General features: G+C 34.3%; 2 protein-coding genes across 2 annotated transcripts in view; both read left to right on the forward strand.

Annotated features, from left to right (window-relative positions):
• LOC148955048 (UPF0389 protein CG9231-like) overlaps positions 1–1,431 on the forward strand; it is a 7,189-nt gene extending 5,758 nt beyond the window's left edge. The window contains exons 3-4 of the mRNA XM_089099935.1: positions 88–178; positions 1,135–1,431. Of these exons, the coding sequence (XP_088956061.1) occupies positions 88–178; positions 1,135–1,321 (278 nt within the window). The 3' untranslated portion in view covers positions 1,322–1,431. The remainder of the gene's footprint in view (positions 1–87; positions 179–1,134) is intronic.
• The window catches only part of LOC148955047 (UPF0389 protein CG9231-like), a 24,815-nt gene extending 5,930 nt beyond the window's left edge, over positions 1–18,885 (forward strand). The window contains exons 2-4 of the mRNA XM_089099926.1: positions 11,280–11,418; positions 17,520–17,610; positions 18,588–18,885. Coding sequence (XP_088956052.1) covers positions 11,280–11,418; positions 17,520–17,610; positions 18,588–18,765 — 408 coding nt within the window. The 3' untranslated portion in view covers positions 18,766–18,885. The remainder of the gene's footprint in view (positions 1–11,279; positions 11,419–17,519; positions 17,611–18,587) is intronic.
• The last annotated feature ends 5,261 nt before the right edge of the window (positions 18,886–24,146 follow it).

Consider the following 24,146-nt stretch of genomic DNA (forward strand, 5'->3'; position numbering starts at 1 on the left):
CAAACATTTCTCATTTTTATTTTCTTCTCGTGTTCAATCATAGAATATTGCTTTTCAATGAAGTAAATATTACTTATTTTATTCAAGGGTCTCATCATAAGGTCTCTGGAAGTGACAAATATCTGTTGGTATTTGCACGAAAGTTCCCATCACTCTCAGAAGTTCCTAGTTTTGTCTCGTAAGTAATATTGATTTATTTTTATTTAAAAATTCAATGGCCTTTTGGCTCAGCCAAAAGGCCATTGAATTGGGGGGAGGATATTTGCCCACCAGGATCACCCCGGATTTGAAAAATGTCTTTGGTATTTTCACTGAACAAATTGAAACCCCTCCCCCCTTATGAATTTGAAAAATAGAGTTTTGCCCCTCCTACACATTTCCACAAATTGAGGCCTATGCAAACGGCTTTTCAGTTACCATAAATGGTGCTATGGCTGAAGGGAAAAAATAATAGTGCTTCAGCTACATTGTTTCTTCTTTTGGATAATTTATTCCTAGTTAGAAAAGATTCTAAGGATATTTTTAGGAGCTTTAATATGAAATTTAGAATGACTGAAAAATAGTTTCTAAGGATCTGAGCAACACTGGACTTAAAACTGATTTGGATTTCTGATAGTTTTAAATCATTGAAGACATTAACATAATTTTGATTTTATGTTTTTCTCCAATTAATTTCTGTTTTTTTTTTTTGCAGTAATAATTAGATGTACATTGATTTTAAGGAACTATGATTTTGTCACAGCTCCTCGTTATTATCCATGATTTCGTCATGGGTGAGATTGTACCATGATTTTAAAAGAACAGAATAATTAGATACATATTTCTTTTTTAATCAAGTTTTATGTTCAAACTGTAATAATATTTGGTTGTTTTTTAGTTTTTGCCTAAAATGGCCTAAAACAGGCTACACTCATTAGCTAAACTATGCTATTGTGTATGCTGGGGTGGTTGTTGGGTTGTATTTCCTCCCCTCTCGCTTCAACATATACGTCTGCTTGTTATTATGATTCCTGCCCACATCTTTCTTTCCACAGTTTCTTTCCTTTTTTGTGTTTGTGTTTTTAACTCCATTTCTCTTCCAATGAACTAGCTACTGGTTTTATATCATCTCTGAAATTAATTTTATTCTTTTAGTATTGAAACGATGGAAAAAGCTCGCAGTAAAGGAAGGATTGCCCTGAATATGGGGATATTTTTGGTTGCAAGCATTGGCTGTGTGTGGATGGCTTTCAATGGAAAACTCCTTCAAGCCAGAGGCGGATCAATCAACCAATATAACCACAACTGGCATGAACAGTACAATGAAACTCACAAAGAATGAAAAAGCTGTGATCCTCAATTTTCAGTGTTTGCCAAGTTTATATATGTACATATTTAACTTTTAATTTAGTTTTTTACTGTATTGCCGATAATAAATGCTCGTTTTTCTTATATGAATTCAAATTGCTTCTTTTTTAATGTGAAGTCATTTGGTTTCTGTGCTCTAGAACGACACTGTTGTCATGCACAAAATAACAAGCACCAAAACAGCAAATTGAATATAGAATAATTTTGTGAAGCTTAAAAGCTTAATGCAACATTGTGCTAAATTTTGTTTTTACTTATCGTAAGTGTCAAGGGGTCAATCAAACTTAGAAATAATCTTGAATTACTTCTCAAATTTGACATATCTTTAACACCCAATGAAGGCATTTTTGGGTCTTTGTGTAATGTGGAATTAAATAGTGAAAGCTCTTTTCTAACAGATAGTTGATGTTCTTGCCTAATGATTCATTTACAATTCCCACTAAATCATTTTCTATGGTGTTGGTAGCAGCTCATTAGCATGTACTTTATACTGTGTTTTTTTTTCTGAAAATATTAAGTGATGTAATAGGCTGCAAAAGCATATCATAAATTTTGCATAATAATCACTAGCATGTGCATTTGTATCCTTCGATAATGCCATATTATATTTGCAGATATTTTTTATCCATGTTGGTTTTTGCCCATGGACAGAAAATTTTCGCCCAGAAGTTTAATAGATTCGTTATCTTTGAATTGTCAAAAGTTTGAGAGATATATTCATAGATGTAGTATCAAACAGCATCTTACCCAAAATGCCTATGACCCTCAAAGGGGTTACATAGTTATATTTATCTTTTAATTAATCCTCAATCAGATATATGCCACGCATTCAACATTGTTTATTGCAATTGTTTGCATTTTATTTTCATCACTGATAACCAATGAAAATCATTCTTTTTAATAGGCAACGGCTTTTATTGGTTGTCAGTGGCAAAAATCAGTTGTAATCGATTACAATAAGGTACATTGAATGCAAGGATGGTGTCACTAAAGGGGTGAAAAATTGAATTTTCAGACAGGCATAACACCTGTTTTGCGTAGTACCACACTATTATATAGTAGGTCTTGATTTTAAGCTTCGGTTTGATTGTCATTGTTTACCCTGTCAGCAGCATGTTTAGTAGGTGGAGGATTTTTGAACAGCCAGCTATGAATGAACTGCCTTCGAAAATTTTGAAGGCTATGATTGCCTGTCCAGTTGAAGCTGGCCCTGCTCCTGGCAGGGTGTATGATGTCAATCAAGACGAGGGTTTACTCTTTAACAATGCAAACGGAGAACAGGTATCATAAACACATTTTTGCCAAACTTTACTTAGTGTTTCAATCCTTGCCAACCATGCAAGAAGTCCTAAGCATCTAAAATATGCAGCTGGAAAAAAAAACATCTAAAATAAAAACATCTAAAAAAAAAAAAAAATGGGCATGCCGACCATGGTTTGCGTAGTGCATGTAATGATCTTACTGATTCTCTGCCTTCGACCAAGAGTGCAATGCGTTATTGGGAGGTAATCATCATCTTACTTTGGAAGAATCAGGGTTAAAAATGGATTAAGTCCAAGAAATGGTTAACTTATGAATCATACGCTCCCATATCTATGTGACTGAAACTATATACGTATTTTTGATTACAGACCGTTAAGTTACTGCAAGACCAATTAGCTATGAGTATAATAATTTCCTTATAGAAGCTGCAAACAATAAAAAGAACTATTGGATTTGGTTCTGTTTGCTATGCATACAAGAATATCATGCAAGGCCTATGGTAGCCATAGCATTTTTTGGCCAATTTTAAATGATAACATATTTGTAATAAATTGATATTTATTGAGATTCTGCAATGTTGAGGTATTGTCACTTAGGATGCACCAAAAAGGGACTTGTTCCACTTTCTTGATGACCTTTCGTTTGTTAGTGGCTGCTGATTTATTCACTTAACTTAAGCCATGTAAATTTTTTCCAAGTTAATAGATTCCAAATTCAATCAAGTAAAAGGCAACTTATCCCTCATAGGCTGATGGTGACTAAGGACTAATCTGGAAAGGTTGAGAAGGGGCAAACTGTTAATATGGTAGAAAAAGCCAAGCAGAACAATACTAAGTTTACATCAATTGTTTCCCCCTCCGATATGGCAGTTAGTCAACGAAATTTTAAGGTAAAACAATGCATTTCTGCCAGGGACTCCTGGAACAATAGCACAGTTTCAAATCTTCTGAAAGGACTTCTTAACAATGAGGTTGATTCTCCTTGTAGTAGTTATACAGGCAATAGAGTGAATTTGGTAGGGAAAAATTTCTTAGCATGATGATGCTTGATAAACAATGACTAATACAATTTCAATATCTGAAAAGTATTCGAGTCTCATACCACTCTAATCCTGGTTTTTATCAATTATGAGCCAATATTTGAATCATCAAATAGAAATGCTTCAGTGAAGCTATTACCTTTAGGAGGTGTATTAGATACGTATGCTAAAGGCATAAGTGGTAGAATCAAGGTTAGTTCCCTGTTTAGTCGAGAGTCAGTAAATAGGTTAAGGTGTAAGAGAAGTTAGTGTAGCTATGTTGATCTTATGTGGGTATTTGTCATGGTATGCTTTTAGTAGTAGTAGTAGAATTTGTATTGAGTTGTGGGCTTATAATAGGGATCTGATACTGGGCATCAGATTATATATTTCATTGGCGCACTGCCAGCCAAGGGGCGTAATTTGCTAGCTGCCCCCTCCAGACCCCAGTTCCCCCCAGACACCAATTTGCCCCCACCCCGAACTGAAACTAAGTTTCTTCAAAAACCTTGTCAAAAGTAAGATAAGCTTGCAAAATTCAAGCATCCAGTGAAAGTTTTCTTTAGTATATCTCTACCTTTATGGTGCTATATGGCTCATCTTTCATTTATCAATTTTCATTTGATTTAGGAAAATTGGTTCCAACTTTGCCACCCTCCCCCCCTCCAGGATTGTGACAAAATTATGTATACAGAACGATTGTGATTATTTTGACAGTCTCTTGTTGGGGGATTTTACTTTCAACAAATCATTTGAGGTCAAATGTCACAAAAATTCAGAAGCTTTGTTTCAATGGTAATAAGGTAAATCATAGTCAGTGTCACAATAGTTTTGATTATTTGTGATTTTCACCATATAAAGAATATTGAGATTTTTTTTTTTTACATTGGGACCCCTTATCTCTGAATTTTATAAGATAACGAAAGTGTATTGCTGGTCCGCCTCATTATTTCTGGAAGTCTCTTAAAATTGTTTCAACATCGAGTTTATTTTTTCACAAGATGTCATAATTATGCGCTGTTCTCTGCCAAAAAGTAAGACATTTTCATGTAGTTAACTTGTTATAAATCGAACGTGACTTCGTGAGTGCACAAGAGCTTTTGTTGAAATTGAGCGTAGTTTATATAAAGTTGATTGTGCTTATCTATCCGAGGTTGATTTGCTATACCTATCTAGGGTTAATTTGATATTCTCATCAATTGAACCATCCCAAAGCTTTTACTTAAGTAAATCAATAACGCATCCAGTGAAGAAACCTAAGAAGCAAAGTAGATTGATGGGGGAAGGCATCATAACATCTAACCGTCCGGAGCACTAACGTCAGGACATCGACAAAATTCGTCATCACAACGACAAAAAAATCTGTCAGAGCCACTAACCGTCATAACATCTAAAATTTAAAAACTTTGGTTTTTTGGGTTTTAGGGCGAAAAGGTACCTAGTTTAGGTTAGGTTACGTATTTAATATATACTATGCTTTACCCCCACCCCCTGATATGCAAATATATAGCCGAAATTTGTTTCTCTAAAGTATTATATACTTATTACTGTTATATAAACTTATAAATTTTTTGTCGATGTTATGATGGTTAGTGGTTCTGACGGATTTTGCTTTTAGATGTTATGACGTTTAGTGCTTGTGACGGTTAGTCGAAATTAGACCCCGGCGCCGCGCCGGTGGATCGACCGAACGCCGCCGACGAGAGGCCCGGTCGAACGCCGCCGAAGTGTCTTAACGCCGCCGGCGGAGGCGGCGGTGTTCGGTCGAATCTAAATTAATTTTGCGGCAATTCTTTATTGCGTCAACCTCAAAGTCGGAGCTTTTCCTTCTCGTGTGGTTTAGTATTTCGATTTTCCAGATTAGAAATGAAGCAGGGCTTGCACTATCCTCAAATTTTCGGGTATTTCCCCGAAAATCTATGCGTGACCCCGAAAAAAATTGGGTTCCCCGAATCCCCGAAAATCACGCAATCACGGTGCCACCCCTAGCGATTTACCGCCAGTGACTTCCCTGCCAAATATTACTTTGCATACCATAATTCTTCACTACTCTCTTGTTCATTAATTTTCGTCTCTTTTGTTACTTTGCATAAAAACCAGACAGATGCAATCTGCAATTGCAAATATTGCAATATACACAGTTCTTCATGTGTTGAAAAAAAACAAATCATTTCAAATCATTTCGAATGTAGTTTCCCAATCGCTATTTCTCACATCGTTCGTAGTCAAAAATTTTATTTTCAAGTTGAATAGAATTATAGAACGAATTCACTACTATACAGCTTCAGCCTTCAGTTGGATTTTGAAATTGACAAAATTTTTTTTTGCTGTTTTTAGATAAGATTTTCTTAATGTTTAATACTCAATTCTTGAACGCCTGAATGTTTAATACTCAATTGTTCGGAAGCTACCCCAAAAATATGACTCATAAATAAATTGTAAATTATTGCCTATAGGGGGGGATTGGGGGCTATCATGTTAAAGTGACAATACCTTGTTTTTTTTTTATTGAAAGCAGGGATGCCAAAAGGATAAATATTTTTTTCATTTAAAGTGGAGACAGAAGAAAATGATATCAAATTCCCTGGGAAACCATTGAAATATTTTGATAGACCCAGGGCCCCCATTAAGACTTGTTTATTGTCTTTTGCGATTTCTCATAGGCTACTGGCCTAATTTGGCTTTTGCGTGTGCACTCTTTTAATTAGATTCTTTGGATCTTATTGAATGCCGCGGCGAATCTATGACTCAGTTTTCCAATAATGTGAGGTAAATCTGAATCATTTCGACATTTTTGTTGTTATCTTTGTACCCCTTTACTCATACCCTCAATTTTTTTCAAGGAACAATAAGCTGTTTAACGTTATTTTGCGTGTTTGTTTGAACCATATAGTGACCTAGTTAATTATTAAGTAGCTTATTTTTCTAATGAAAGCTGAGACGGTATCCTATCAAGGTGGTATCCAGAGGGGGGGTAGGGGGTATTACATTTAAATGATAATATCTCGAAATTCTTTTATTGAAAGTAGGGATCCCAAAAAGTTTTTTTTTTTTAATTTAAAGCAGAGACAGCATTTTATCAAGGTGGTATACAGAGGGGGGGGGGGTAGTGAGCTATCATATTTAAATGATAATACCTCGATTTTTTTTTTTAACAGGGGTGACAATAAGTTTATTATTATTTTTATTTAAAGTAGAGACGGTATCCTATCAAGATAGTATACATAGGGGGGGGGGCATAGGGAGTTATTATATATGAGTGATAGTACCTTGATTTTTTTTTATTTTTTTTTAATTGAAAGCAGGGATGCCAAAAAGTCGAAAAGTTGACAAAAATTAACAATATTTTCGTGAGTTATACTTGATACAGCACTTGTATAGTTTTATCGTCCAAAGGGAAAGGGATATGTGCGTCCAACCCGTTTATTTTCTTATTGATGAAACGGGTTTACTTTGAAAATATTCATTCATAAGTACCAGGCAGATTCACACTAAAACGAATTGGTGTGACGAAAGCGATATCGACATCCCCACCTAAAGTTGCGCTCGAGTGACAATGGTGCCCTTTGTCCAGAGCCCAAGTTACATTAAAAGGCCAGGTCATAATGAAAGCTTTCAATTTGGGAGGTTCAAGGAGGAGTCTTTGACAGTCTTATGACCTCAGGGTACTAGATGTTGCAACGTTCTTACGTATCTACAGTGGTTTAAAAAATTCGATCACCCCACAAATGATTACCAAAAATATGCACAAATATAGCAAATGTAACATTTGGAATATTATAACACTTTTTTCAAAGCTTTTAAGAAAAGCAAAAAAGGCTAAAGACCCCTAACTACGCTTGAAAGCTATTTTAAAGAGAAACTCTTTAGAGATTTCCATGGAAATGACCATAGCAGAAACTTTGAGCCTGGGTTGGAATCAACGAGAAGTCTTTGAATATTCAGACCACAGACGACTTATTATTGCAGCTTTCTTAAATTTTGTATTTTTTTGCAAGCCTTTGGAAATAAAAGCTTACGCTGAATAACTGATGCTATGTGTATTAAAATTTTATTTGGACTAAAAATGACGAACTAGGATGAAAATCTCAACATCTTCCTGGAGCTACTTCAGTCTGCATATTATTTCATTTAATTACATTTGAAATGGATGAGCTTTTCATTTTTTACCAGAAAATAGGTGGCATTTAATTTTTCTTCATACCAAATAAACTATTAAGTGTTTTTTGTTTCATTGTAATTGAAGTGCTGTCATGTGAAGTGTTCGTCATGTATTTATCAATTTGATATGTTTACTCCTTTTAATGCAGTTTATAATTTGACTATAATTTGACTGATATTAGGTATTTATCAATTTATAATCTGGAATGAATCCCCAAAAGAAAAAAACGAATAATATCCAAAAGAGCAGCTAAAAGCAATAAAAAAGCAGCAGTTCACCCTACATGACATATATTCTATAAAGAAGCCAAAAAACTTTAAAATGCATTTTTTTTTAAATTGTAATTAGAAACCAGTTTTTAATACAAGAAGTCTTTTTAAGAATCCAAAAGAGCAAAACAAACAATAAATATCAAAGTCGCCCATTTCAACTGTTTTAAAGGTGATAAAACAGATATAGGCAAAAGGCATTATGAAAAAATTAAGCTTCTGAGTTCAAAGTTATATTCAAAATTTGTCCCAGATAACTGACGATTTTTGTGTTACGGTATTTGAAATTTTGTATTCAGTAATGCTCGATAAAAAAAAACTATTAATTTTGATAATTGTTTATGTTAATTAAACATAGCTAATAGATACTTAAACTGCTTGTATTATGCAAGGGTTCTGAAACGCCACTGCCATTTCGTTTCTACTACATTTCTACTTCTCTTGCTGAATAACGAAGAAGACCAGATTCCAGCCAGCAACTTGTGAATTATTGAACTCATGAATAGGCTCGAATTGGTTGTAAATTTAAGCTGTGATTTGAGAAAGACTGATGAAAACATTAATGTTTGCGGTCAACATTGATCACGCCGGCGGTGCGCCGCCGACATGTTACCGGCGGCGCGGCGTGCTTTTTTTGGCCCTACCGCCGCCGGCCGTCCCTCATCGGCGCGGCGCCGGGGTCTAGTCGAAAAGGTAGCACCCCGGTTGATAGTTTTATTTTTATTTACGGTGTTATCACCTGATGGAAAAAAATGTTCAGGATTTCTTGTGTTGCATGGATATACGGGTATGGACGTGTATCTATACAAATCAGTATGGTCTAAGGAAACTTGGTTTTTCAGAAATAATTCAGTATTTAATGACCTATATTTTTTCTTTGTCATTTCTTGATGCTTATATGGGATTTCCTTATCAATGCACGAAATTAAGGTGAATTGCATGCTTTCAATATCTAAGAAACTATAAAGTCAAGTTAAATAAACGTCAAAATTCTAGAGATCCTAACTCGTATTTTGAAAAAGAAGAATACTTTATGTTCAACACTTTTACCTTTTTATTCCAAAAGTGGACAAATTTTCAAAAGACTGAGAGCCACCCCCATCATCTCCTGGACTTTAAGGCTATTTTCTTTGTGCAGTAACTAATTTTACTTTGATTTCTAAAAAAAAATAAACAATTCCATCCAAATTCTTAAGCCTAGGAGACAAGACACCCCCTAGAAAATCAAAAATATATATACAACTCAAAATTTGTAACATTTTAATAAAATAGAGGTTATCTGTCAAATCATTTTTCAGATCTTAGCCCCTCACTCTGAAAACAGTTGCAGAAACTGCTTAGGTCAAAGAATTACCCTCTGATTATTTGCAAATGGAGCTGTAAAGGTTTCTAGGCTAGTATTATTTGGCTAAAATATTGTAGTAATGTTCGCCCATCTCCATAAAATAGTAGTAACAGTAGTGTTCTAAATTTCCATTACCTCATTGCTGTTACAGAACAGCAATTCAAATCTGCGCTTTTTACAGGATACATTTTTTTTTACAGGCAGTTTTATCGCGTTTACCATATTTTTGCAGTAAGGAAACTATTTCTGACGAAAAAACTTTTTTTTATTACCATTCTGACATTATTGAGTTGAAAGTTTTGGTTGAGTTACCACTTAAACTCTGAGTAACTCTTACAACGTCTAATGCGAGTATTAATGAATACAAGATGTATAGGCCTACATGCTGGTTTGAATGTCTTATGTTTGATCTAAGAGGTATTGGCTATGGTGATAAGAAATAATAAATTCTACTATCCAAGCAGAAAAATGTCGTTGCGAGATTAGGAATCGATTTAGAAGAATTTATCTGCATTATTACTACTACTAAAAACTCACTCCAGCATCAAGCCGCTTAAGGCCACCATTATACGCACACTTCTCTTCCATCACATTATATTCGAAACCTCCCTCTTTATACCTCCCAAGAAGCTCGATTTTCCTTTAAATCTTTCCTTACGACATCCTTCCATCCCATTCGGAGACGACCTGCTTTTCATTTGGCCTTAGGTGGTTGGATGACAAGGACGATCTTTGGTAATCTGTCATCCTTCATCCGTAGAACAGGTTGTAGCCATCTCAACCTTTCTCATTATAGCCCTAGGAAGCGGGACTTAATCACATTTTTCGTACAGCTTACTGTTTGAAATACGGTCAGTGAGACGGATGAATCATATATCTGTATTATATATATTTATTAGTCGGGGGTTGAACTTTTACCGCCCCCGGCACATAACTGTGGCCCCGTATAGCATTGCAAGAACTCCTCTTCAGTGTTTCTTAGTGTCAAGACATACTCAAGATAAATAAGCCGCTAACTCTGTCCGACTCTTCTGAATCAACCAGATTACAAATTCCAAGGATTTGGGTCCACATTTTTTTATCTCTAATCTAACTTTTTTGTCCCAATTGCGACCAAATTGAAAATTCATCTTCTTCTTTTTATGTGGTTGGTCACTTTCCTTGCATTTTGGAAATTGTAACTTGAATCATTGGATAACTGGGTAAGAGTTAGCTTTCATCGTCCCAAGTCAAATCTCATTTAGTGCTAACTCGCCAATAAGTTTTAGGCCTTTGGATGGGTCAAGAGTCACTTGGAGTCAATATAAGAACATGTCCTTGAAGGAAAAAGGTTGTTAAGATAAGATCCTAATCCATGGTTTCGGTCTAAAATCATACATCCTTGCAAAGGTTGTATCCCCTCCAACAGGAGGATATCTGATTTTTTTTTTCGGCAAATTTTATATTGCTTAAACCTAAGTAATCTTTTATAGAAAAAAAAGCGATTTATTTTTTCATTCAGGGATGGACTAAGGGATTTACTTGAATTATCAGGTGGGTGTTTGGAAGATGCTTTGACATGATTTGCTAGAAAACCACCCCCACGGCTGGGGGTGGTCCACTGGTCAAGTTTTTCACTTTATTTCGGCTTTTCTTTGCTTGTATTTGAGTCGGGAGGGGTGCTTTAATTACTCTCCCCCGGGCATCACCAATCCTAGGAACGACTGAATGTAACTAATGTTTGGCTGGGGGGAAGGTCAATATGAAACTTTATTTTGGCTGTTACAAAGTTTGACTTCTCGTCCACAACCTTGAGTATTGATTCTTTCGTTTTTCGTGTATAACATGTCTAAAAGTGTTTTTATTCATTCTGAGCTAAAATTTACACTTTTGCAGAATATCCCAATGTCAACTGTGCTACGAAGATGCTTAATGGTAAGAAACCGCAGTTTAAGATGGCAGTCATCCGTGCCAAAAAATCAAGCGACAGAATCTGCTGCAAATGATACAAGCCCTGGGAAAGGGTTAAATTTGGGTAAGTAGATGCTAGGAAAAACGGTACTTATCTGTTATAGCGACCGCATTTGAGTTCTTCATCCATTGACGCACTGTACAAATGGTTTCTTTCGCTATTTTCTTTCACCTTTGCGTCAGAAAAGACAAGTGACAGAATAGATAGGAAATATAAAATTTGGGCTATTTATTTGCACATGGGGGGGGGGGGTGAAGTATTTGGACAGTGTGAAGTTAGAAACACATTTTGCATGCAGACCCGCTACACGTTACCCCCTACCCCCTAATGTGCAAATATATTGCCCAAATTTGTTTCGAAATTATTATATTGTAATCATACTTAGGCATATTTCATTAGGATTAACCTAATTTCACTTCTTGAGTGGTGTTGCTATAACAGATAAGTACCTAAAATACGCTAAGTTTTAAGAATGTTTAAGAACTTAAAAAGAACGTTTTAAGTTTAATCATAAACGTGTTTTCTTATGTCTGCGGCAGCTGAATGTCAAATTAAAGCGAGAAAAAAATTAATCAATAGACTCAGCTGCGCTATCCTTTTTAATCAAAGACTATCGTTAAACTTCTTTAAGTACACTGCAATTGTTCAGTATTAAAAACTGAAGATAATTGACTGGGCCAGCAGCATGTATTTTTGCAGTTGACGTCCATGTTTATGTGAAACAGAAAAAATGCTTACTTTAAATTAAGCTGTATAAATTCATTTTAATGAATATGCAAAGTGTAAGTTGCATAAAGTAGATAATGAAATCATTTTCAAAGTGATTTTCTTGCCAAGAAAATGATTCTGAGGCTTAGATTCAGACCCAAGTTCCTGCTCGGGGGACTGAATGCCCAGAAGAACAGCTTCATGGGGCCGTGAAAAGAACTTAACTTATTGACGAAACAAATAGGGAGTTCCAAATAGGGACAGGTCCTTGTATTAGACTGAAACAAAAATATATACAAAGGCTCTAGATATTTTGATGACACAGTCGGTCATCATCATCAGTAGAGTTACTAAGGTATAAAAATTAAAAACAACTATATTTATACTACACAAAATGATCACTTCAGGGTTTGCAAGTTACCGGTCCATTGACTTAAAAAATTCAATAACTGTTCTTGAATTTTGTAATACTGCGTTGAATAAAGGTGGCACAATTTATACCAACATTATATAAATGTAATTTCTTGTGGCACATTGACAACTGATAAATTTTAAAACGACAAATTACAGCTTTCCCTTGAAAAACTTGAGCTTGGTGACTACTGCGAAGATAAAATAAAAAAAGCAAAGTCTCTGCTGAAAAATGAGCTAGATATATTAAAAGGTGTCCATCCTTTTTTCATTTATTTCTTAAAAAAAAAAATTTGTCCTTAGTGTAAATATGGCCTTTATGTATTTAACTATTTTCATTGTTAACATACATAATTAATTGGGGAGTCAATTTGGGAAAGAAAAGTCTGTGAAAAGCATATAAAGGTCATTCAAATTGTTCTTAACGTTGTTTTAACTAAATAGCAGATGTGTCACTAGCCATTTTTTTGGGGGGGGGAAGGGAGGGGGGCAGTGGATTCTACTGACTGATTTAGGTGATATTACTATTAAACTTACCTGATTTTTGTTTTACTGACTGAGACTGATCCTTTTTCAGTTATTTTCCGTCATATATTTCCATCAGCCCATTTACCCTAATAAAAAAGGAAAAATTTGAGCTATTAAAATAGTGACGCTTCGGACACTATTTTACTGACTCAGTTTTTTATACGAACTTGCTCAAAATATATGGGGGAGCGTTCCCATTTCCCCTGTAGGTTACGGCCCTGCTACATAATTGTCTTTTGTACATTTGCTTGGCCTCCACTACTGCAAATTAGTTGCTGTGTTAAGCTGCCTGGGGTTGTCATACTAGTAAAGTAGATAACTCTGATTCTAGCTTCTAGTGATAGCGAAGAAAGTAGATACATAAATTTAATTGGAAAAGCATGTTAATTATGTTGAATGTGTTAAGCAATTTAAGGACAAAATGATGTTGAATGTGTTAAGCAATTTAAGGACAAACATGGTCATGCAAAATTTAGCTTCAATGCTAAGAAGGGGGTCGAGGGAGTGGTATCTCAACCATTAGTGCCAACCTAAGGGGAGGAAATTGTCCCCCATCCCCCAAAACTTTGAAACATACCTTTAAAAAAAAAAAAAATCCTTCCCTCTACATTTTCATGAATTGCCTCCACTGAGCCCGCCTTATAGTTGTGACAACTTTGGTGTGGTATTAAAAAGGAACAAAAATTAGATAAAAAGGAAACTTTTTTCCTCAAATGAAAGTACAGAATGACGTTAAAGTTTAAAACCCGCGGATATTATCCTGTATATAAGGAGGACTGCCTCTCTCCTCAGCTCTCCGTTCTTTATGCTAAAATTCGACTTTTGCAAGACCGATTTTTGAAATACAAGGGCCATTGCCTCAAACTCTCCTTCTTTTAACTCCTTGATTTGGGTGTGGGATGCAACAACTTTTGGAACGAGACTTCTTTGCCTTCTTAACGGATTTAAATTTCTCCCGTCCCATATTGAAGAATCTTGAATCGACAATTGTAGATTAAATAGTTTACATTGGCGTCCCTGTTTAGGCACCAACTTTTACCCACGATGGCCTTCGTGTCGTGTACTTTTACTGTTAATTAAGAAACGGTTTTTTGCCTTACTTGTTAAGGATTATACAATTAATTAATAATTTAATTATTAATAAATTCAATTAATTACTAAAAATTAACTTTAATTTTATTAATAAATAATGTCTATTTTTTAATTAATATTCATGATAATTATTTAATGTCGTAATAATTATTAATAATTTGAATAATTTATTATTTAATTAATCATTAATTAAGGTGACCTATCTTCCATCCGGATAACTTCTAATAATCAAACTGCATTAGGTTGAAGCAGCCACTATTAAGGTGCTTTTCAGTTGAATTCATGAGTTGAACTCAAACTGAGACAAAACTGGAGATTGTTCCCAAAGGCCCCACTTCGCTCTGAATTTCAGATATGCAATATTTTATAATATTTACATATTCAATAATTCAATATGACCAACGAGTAATATTGCACCCCTGGCCAAATCATAAGTTCTCTTAATGAAGATTGATCCATGGCATGGTTAAATCGCTGCCCATAGGAATATGGCCATCTGCCTAGAGTTCCTGTTCCTTTGGAAGGAACAAACCTGTTTTGGAGATTGGATGTAAATTTAAGAGTTATATTAAAAACACTGGAAAAACTGCTCCGTTCTTTTATTTTTCCTGGTTCTATTGCGCAATTCATCTTGCTAAATCTGGTATGAACTGTGTTCTACAATAATATTGCCTACTCAGGGATAGCATTGCGCAATAATTGATAAGCTCTACAATTATACAGCAATGAAATTAATTAAATAGACGGACTGAAGGAATGAGGGTGAAAAATCGGTAAAAAGTTGAATCTGATAGCTCTTCATGCAGCTTTGCTGTTACATCAGGTACTCCGAACTTAATGTGTTATTTTACTATTACTATGCCAAGGGGGAGATAAAGTAAAACATTACAAAAAAAAACAGATTTGATTAAGATCTTTCCTGTTCAAAAGGGTAAGACTATAAAGATAAATAATGTTATGATCACAAAAAGTAGAATAATGCTTACACAGTACACGTCTATTTTACTACCATCGATTAGCAACAGTCTATCAGAGGCTAGAATTAGTAACTGTAACACCCAACTGAAGAATTCCCAAGAAGAATATTTTCTTCAAGAAAAATGATAATAGGGTCCTTAAAGAGGCCTCGAGATGCGCTGTTTCTTCTTAAAACCAATTTTATTCTCTGTTTCCAGATACCCAATCCGTGTTGTTACTTCTGAAAATGCACCTTGTATGTTGTGTTACTTTGTCCCAAAACAAAAAATATTTTCAAATTATTTGATTGTAGGGAACAGTTTGGTTCCAGAAACGATTTTTGTTAGCCTCAAATGCATATCAGAAATATGCCCTTAGCTCTTGGTAATATGCCTTAGTAATATGCCCTTAGCACATGCATCTAACCCGCCTGTTTTTCAATGTGTTGTGTGGTTTTTACTTACAAGTTGCCTTGCGTTACAGAGATGAAAACAAATTTTTCCTTGCCTCAAATGCACATAAGCAATCAATAATATGTATAGGAACTAGCAAAAGTTCAAGGAATGCTTTAACCAAGAAAGGTTTTCAACTCACCATAGCTGATGCTCCAAATAATGCAGCCAAACTACCTTTCTATGTCAAAATCCCTTCTAAACGAAATTAGCCAGATACAAACCTTAGGTATTAAATTTGAATTTATTCAACAATTTACTTGGCCCGCAGCCAACATATTTACTTACAGTAACTAAAATTGATTTTTTTAAATTATGGATTTATAGACCTTGATGAAGTTTCACAAATTTCTAAATAGAACAGCAATGTCCATTTAAAAGCATAAGCGTGGTTTGCTTGAATTCAACTTGATTATTAATCTTGATTTCTATTCGCTTCATGTTTCATCTATTCATCCCTAGTAATATTTTTTTTTTTAGTTTGACGTGTCTATTCAATTTAATTTGTGTTTGTTTTAGATTTTTTTTATTCATTTGTAGTGATTCGGTATCTTTTTAAGTTTGACTTCTTATTTGACTTTATTTTTGCTTATTTTAGGTGTCGATTTCTATCTTTTCTTCTCTTCGAAGCACTTTTTAACTCATCTATCTAGTGTGATTCTGTGATAAACTTTCTGCATTTGAAATTGGTCATTTCAATAAGTTCGAGTTGTTTCCCTGAATCTTTTTTTATCCCAAAGTATGGTTGACTAAATACCCAAAAATATTCAGAGTTCAACAATGCATTGCAAGCTTACTTTTCTTCAAGATTTATCTAAGAATCATTGTAGATGAAATGAGCAGTCCTTCAAAGATTTGGGCTCTTTCACTGGGGGCTGGATACGTCATGTGGCTTTCGGAGACAGTTTTCTTTGCTATTTTAATTAAATGGGTACCTTGAAATTTTGATATAGTGCCGTTTTCACCCATCACTGACCCTAGGGCCGAAAATGACTCGACAATAGTTTCCTTCAGATTACCCTCGGCTCCCAGAAAGAACACTAGAACTCATTATTTCCCCTTGGAACGAGACCTGATATTCTTGGAGCATTGGCTAAATGTAATCATCTCTGGCGAAAAGAAACAAACAGAGCAGAAAAGGGTAACAGATACGGCACTAGGCTTTAAAGTCCCTACCGGCGGTGCTGATCTCTGTTTCTGGGTCATTCAACCAGGGAGTGCCAAGCACAGGATGACAACAATTCTGTGCTTTCACACACCTTTCTTGTTTACCTCCCTGGATTTTTCCAGGTACCTATATGAAGCTTGGCCGACTCCGGCTAAGCTTGCAGAGTCACGCCACTGACCCTTGTTCCAAACAAAATAATAGGTGAAATCAGGGATCGAACCCCCATCCAAAGGTCATAAAAGATACCTGAAAAAAAGACATTAAAACACCAAATTTCGTAATTTTGTTGAAATTTTCCAAGCATTTCCTTGTTCAATTTTGCCACGATTAATGATTCTTCTTGAAAACGCCAGCCAATCGAGAATATGTGGAAAGGTTCTAATGAAACAGTGTTGGGACTGTGAGCGCTACCTATAATTATGAATTTAGCTCCATTTTAATTTCCCTAGTTTCAAGGTCTGGCCGAGATCTGGAAATTTTCTTCTTTTTTTTACACTGATTTGCAGCCTACAAATACATTATTCCAGAAATAAAAGTCGAGTTAAATGGCACATAGCTGAAAATTTTATACAAAATCTAATTTGATAGTAATATTAAACTTTATTAATCTTAACGAAATATTAACTTAAAAAACTGAAATTAAATATCAACTAAATATTATCCAAATAATGACTAACTATTAGCTGTAAACTCTATTAAATATTAAGTTTTAGAGAATATCTGTGAAATAGATGACAAAGTTGCAACTATTGAGTAAGAATTTTTGACCTAACATTTGAGTTAAAGAGACACGTCGAAATTCGGTTGCATTGCAGTGTTAAATGTTAATTTAACCTACTTATTTCTAGGATCAAACCATCGTGTCAATAAGCTAGAGAAATATATGCTTGTATACACCAAGCGATTCCCTTCTGTTGATTCAGTTCCTAACTTTGTCACGTAAGTCATAAATGTTTCTTCTCCTTTTTTCTTTCAACTGGATTTTTTGGGAAAACATCGATGGAAGTTATCACTTTCTTTAGTATATAATTTCATGCTTTGATTAAAGTGATGCAAGTAAATCCGGCTCATGAGCTAAAATGTGGGATTCTACTAGAGATTTTGATGTCAAATTCTAAGGTAAAGTCTGGGATTTTATAAAGTTTTTTTTCGTTTGAATTTTGTCCCAATTCCTTAAGAACGACTCCTGAAACACAAAGGTCGTTTAATTAGAACAGTAAAAAGCTTTTTCAAAAGTACTGAAAAGCTTTAGCGTAAAGAGCGAGATTTTAAGGAGGGGGTATTCCCCTTCATATACGTAATAATTTCTGTGTGTTTTAAGTTTTAATGGTGTTCGTTACTTTCATTTGAAAAAACTTGTTTTTTTTTAATTAATACAATAAAGAGAATGATTATGCATTGTATTGCATGTATTTTTATATTATTATGCTGGAAAAAATGGTTAATGGTATAACCAAAACATGGTTGAACAGTAAATATTCCTTTCAATTAAATTTGTTGCTTTAAAAGAAATAATTTAGTTAGTTTTTATGGAGTTTGTAGATGATATTGATGATCCATGCCTCAGGTGAAAAATATCTGAAATGTTTGTTTTTTGCCTTTCTGAAACAAGTGATATTTTCGGGCTGTTTTATACTAGAAAACGAGGTGCTTACTTTTGCTTTTAGTTTGGACGAAGTAAAGACTGTACAGCCAATCTCAGCGTCAAAGAGGTGTAACGTTGAAAACGAGAATAACATGTTTACGTTGTTATGGAAATTATTTTGAAGGAAACTCCACGGCGTTGAATAAGTGTTGCATATTTTTTTTAATTTTGAGTCATTTTGAATTTGTTGTATCAAGACTTTCTTTACTTTCTTCACGATTTTTGTCATTTTTATGTGTTTTTTTTTTTTAATCCTGAATTCTATTTATAGGCAAGAAATGATGGAAAGGACACGGAACATTGTGAGAATACGGATAAATATTGCTGCTATAGCTTTGATGCTATTTGCAGCCTTAGTAGCTTCATTTTCTGGCAAGGAGGCAAAATCTCGAGGGGAGACTATAGAAAAACTGAGTGAAGATTGGAAACAGTCTTTGAAAAAGGAATGAAAATTAACTTTGACAAAGTTTAATAAATCAATTTTATGCTTAGTGTTCTATGGTTCTTACGATTGAATCTGGAGTTATTTGTGTTCTCTTTCGTTTTAAAGTAAATTTTATCTGAATGTTTTCTAGTTTTACGTTTTATTCATCTTTAGCAGCATGAGCTGATTATTTTGGAGGAGTTATAACTTGTCGCATATAATGAAAAATTGAAAACCTTTTTGGCAAAAAAATATTTCAAATCTAAATATATATATATATATATATATATATATATATATATATATATATATATGTGTGTGTGTGTGTGTGTGTGTGCGTGTGTTAGTGTGTATGTAGGGTACTTTATCGAGTCTGGGATTAACTCTATTGTAGAAAGCATTACATTTGAAAAAAATTAATGTTCGTGTTTATGGATTCAGTGCAGTATTTTGCTTTTCGATTTATGGAATCGATTCCCCGATAAAGGGATTGTAGGGAGGATTTTTCCATTGAGGGAGGAATTGTCCGGGAAGAGAATTGTCCGTGCGGGGAATGCTTCGCGGGGAAGAGGGAGAAACTTCCGCCGGGGGTATTTTCCTTGAATTTGCTTTCTTTTAAGATCGTAATAACTCGCGAAGAGTAAGCTAATAATATTAGGGTAAGCTAGTAGTACAATCAAAATTAAATTGACGTTCTCCACCAGTAACATTCGTTTGACGTTATGGAAAGAACTCGATTTTTTCGGATAAATGCGTACCACAACCAGCAAAGAATACGTAGCAACCTCATTGTCAAGCAATTAGTCATAGCCTGAAATCTTTACTCTCTTGTTAAAAAAAATGCTTGAACATCCCTTAAAAACAAATAAAAAGTTATGGCCTCCTCTAAAAATTGTGCCCTTTTTTAATTGTTAGAAAAAAAAGTTTTGATTGTACCCAGCTAAGCATCATTACTTTTGGCTTATACCGTATACAAATGCACACAAAATCGAAGAATCCCATACTTTGCCCCGCCTGCAAAAAATACCCCTCCCCCACTCCCGTTAAGCGCATTCGTCTAAGACCAATACTGAGCGCACTTGAGTTCAAAAAATAAAGACAGTTCAGTCAAAATTGAAACGTACGGTTATTATAATCGGGCTGTACCATGGACACATGGTACGGCCGAAAGACGGTACATGGCCGTACGATGTTTTCGTTTATTTGTAGAGTTTTCATATTTATGTTTTTTTTTGTCTTTCCTGTCTTTTTTCTATGTACTCTACTTTTCTCTTGTGTTTATTAGTGGGTTAAAATAATTATTATTACCAGCTCATGGGTACGGTTTTTTCCCTTATAAACTTTTGGAAAAATAAGCTGTTTTATGAATTCAGGACAATTAACTGAAATTTAACTACAAAGAAGCGTTGGTGTTTCTTTTTGAAAAACAAAAAAGTTTTAATGTTCTAGTATTCTTTCGCACTCATTGTTACGCTCATTAGATTAGCCACAAATTAGACTCGTATTTATGTTTGATCGTGCAAGAAATGAACGAATCTACAATAGTTTTGCTGTTCAATCTTTTTTGTTCAATTTATATTCCTAGCGTCGTCATTCCCCCAACCCCCCAATGTACTTCCTGGCTGAAAGGGCCAGGAAACGGAGATCAGCACCTATCTAGGCAGATAGTTTTTTTTTGTCTTTTCTGTCTTTTTTCTGTGTACTCTACTTTTCTCTTGTGTTTATTAGCGGGTTAAAATAGTTATTATTATCAGCTCATGAGTACGGTTTTTTCCCTTATAAACTTTTGGAAAAAAAGCTGTTTTTATGAATTCAGGACAATTAACCGTTTCATGGAAATTTAATTACAAAGAAGCTTTGGTGTCTCTTTTTGAAAAACAAAAAAGTTTTAATGTTCTAGTATTCTTTCACACTCATTGTTACGCTCATTAGATTAGCCACAAATTAGACTCGTATTTATGTTTGATCGTGCAAAATGAACGAATCTACAATAATTTGTCTGTTCAATCTTTTTTGTTCAATTTATATTCCTAGCGTTGTCATATGAAAGATTATATCATAAGCTTAAAGATAGGGAAGTCACTGAAAATTAGTGTAATCTAAGGATTTGTCATTATTAGTCTATAAGGATTTGCGATTGTTTCTTTTAGTTTCTAAAATTATTTGGCTGGAACTAGAAGAGATTTGGTGGCAAATGATTAGGAACCGAAATGAGTCGTCGGAAGTTGAAAAACCCGGAATCACATCTGCATATTAAAAAGAATAGGGGCATCAAATTTTGTTGAATATCCTGTGAATCGGATGCTTTAAACACCTGTAGAGTTCGTCAATAATTCCGCAAACATGATAAATACTAGTGGGTTCAGATATTTAAGGAAGAATTACCCCATTTGTTGGATCACTTATCCACCGGGATTGTTAGCTCATAAGACAAATCCGAATCAGTCCTCAAAAATAGCAGGTTTCTATGAATCGTAAAGAAAATACAACTGCAAACTTATTAATTTGTAATGGGACAACCTTCGTAAGAGAGCTGGCAACGCTGCCTAGATAGGAGAGTAAATTTTCATGAGGTACCGGCTCTGGACCCTTTTTTCGTGGTTTCCAATCATATGAAGTAAGGATGTCTCTGAAGAACCGTCTGGTTTAATAGCTTCAATCATCGTCGTCAATATTAACAAAATCAATAAGACAACAAAAATGTTACGAAATTCCTAAATGAGATTCAGAAAATATATCAAATGTAATTTTTTTTTATATCCTCAAGTTATTTGAAGGGTGGCAAACTATTCGACCGACATAAATTTTAATTATAACTCCGACATAGTAGAGCGGTGTTAATTACATCTTTTAATCTGTTGAGTTATTTGATTAATAAAGTTGTGAGTTGTCTAATTGCCAACTTTAGCTGCATATCACCAAGTAATTGATGTCACCACAGTTATTGTTATGAAAAAAAGAAGATCAGGTATAAAGTATGGCTCATGTAGAATCTAAGACAAATCAGTTCAAGCCCAACTTAATCAGTTCAAAGCCATTCAAGCCTAGGGTCAAGCAATACAACTAAGATTGAACAATACTAAGTTTTCAATACGAACGGTGAAGAGAAATGTGGCAACTTTAAAATGGGCAATAACTTACTGATATACGAAGTCAAACTTACATTGAACAGGAATTATATCGAAGGTAAAAATCAAACATAAAACCAACTTAAATTACAATAAAAGAAAAGTTCAAACTAAATCGAATAGAAGAATAAGGGTAGGACTGCTACCAACCTCAATTTCCTTAACCCTTGATTGCACACCAATTTAAAAGCCCCTTCGGTTAACTCTCCAGGTGCAGACTCGAATGAAAATTATGATTTGATTGTCTTTGACCTTGACTTTATTTAATATACTTAAAAATACAAAAAAAAACATTATTCCCAACAGAGAGCAGAGCTCGTAAGGTTTGGTGTGTAAATAATGGGACAGGCACAAAACAAAACATCTTGTCATAGTAATAGTAATAATAGCAAAATTAACTTAATTAAAAAAAACATAATAACAACAAAAACTTAGAAAACAAGGAATAAAAGAAACAAAGGGAGAAAATAAATGCTGGGCAAGAGGGCATGGGAGGCCGTCCTAGCGTGGATACAAAACAGATAAAGAAAAATGTCATTAATTTTTAAAACTCCATCATTAAAGATGAATAAACAAACATTAAAAAACAATCTTTAATAATTGCTTCTTTAAATACAGCTTAGATTTTTGGGATTGTTCAATCTGAGATTTATCATTTAGCTTAAATTTATTCCCAATGAATGGCATTAGGTCCCTATGTGAAAACCTTGAACTTTCTTATCGTACAAAAGGAATTCGTCATAATCTCGCCCACCGACGAGCCAAACGAGGGGGCAAAATTAACAGAGATTTATTATAGAAATACTTTTTAGGATTTTGAATTTGAAAATGCCATAAGGAAATATTTACAATCCGCATACGTTTTAAATCCGACAAATTTAGGAAATAGAACATCGTTTGTGTTTCAGATGTATTTTCACGTTTTGATGGTCGATGTAAGAAATTTCTATGTGAATATTACGTATATTGTCAAAATGATTACCAAGTATAATATGTATAGCATTAAAAAATTTGATTTTGAAAAATAAATTATAGTTACAAAAATCACATTATACATTACATTTGTTTTTCTGTTCCGTGCAACAGCCGACCCTACGCCCAAAAGTTTTAACAAAAATTATATAACCATATAAACATTGACAAATTCCTTGCAACACCCGGGATTGAACCTAAGCCCAAAAGTTTCCAGGCATGGCTTTATCCACTTTTGCTGTTACAAGGTGTTAGAACTGAATATTCATAATATGTATGATATGGATGTAGCCGATCTCTGAGCGGGAATGACGTCATATTCTAGAGAACCTTCTGTCACTGCAACTAATGTACGGCTTTTTACTCTTACATTTAAAATAACTTAATTCGGTGTCGGGGCAATAGAGAAAGAAGCATGTGAAAAAAATGATTTTGCTTTATAATTGAAATTAAAATATCTTGAAGGTGCTCTCACTATACTTTACCCCCCCCCCTCCCACCTAATGTGCAAATATATTAAGGAGGGAATCTATATTAGATGCAATTACATTATCTAATATAACATATAAATATATATTAGATATATATGCAAATAGTCCCTCTGGCTTCTTATATTCTTCTATAAATCTTCTGTCTTCTTTTTGTGTTATTCTTGTTATCCTCTTTCTTCTTTTTATATTCTTCTTGATATTCTATTTTTTTATATTATTCTTTAACGTTTTTTTTACCTTCGGTCATTTATATCTTTCTATTCACAAGTTTTACTTCTTACAGATATTCCACGGACTTAAAATTACAAAAAGTTACAGAAAAAGCTGCCTTGCAAATATAAGGGTGCCAATGGCCTGGTCCCCTGATCTTTAGCAAAAAAAGGCGATAGACTAACTCGATATGAGGCCAGAGCTTTGAAATTGCTAGAGTTGACTTGAGAATTTAAAAATAAATCCTAGTAAATCCTTATCGGTTTTTCAACCAGGTTAGAAAGCAATAAGGAATTCAATGTTCAATCAAGTAAATAGAGGCAAAAGATCATATGATGAGAAAACATTCAATGAGCAGCAATTCATGGGAAATTTTAATGAAATGGTACAAAAACTACATCTGCAGAAAATAACATAGATATTCAGTAATCAGGCTCAAAAACAATTGTAATGTAACTGAGAGGTCGATCAATTACTGTAGCAGAAGGCCCCCCTAATTAAATCTTCCAAGAAGCTTACGGTAGTAAAGAGATTTTCAGTTTGATATGTTGCCAACGTAATTGACATGATGAAATGTATGGTGACTAAGGGCATTTCAATTTTTC

This window comes from Artemia sp. Qi Xiang Cuo, chromosome 2 (genome assembly GCF_049724085.1).
Source record: "Artemia sp. Qi Xiang Cuo chromosome 2, ASM4972408v1, whole genome shotgun sequence".
Lineage (NCBI taxonomy): Eukaryota > Metazoa > Arthropoda > Branchiopoda > Anostraca > Artemiidae > Artemia > Artemia sp. Qi Xiang Cuo.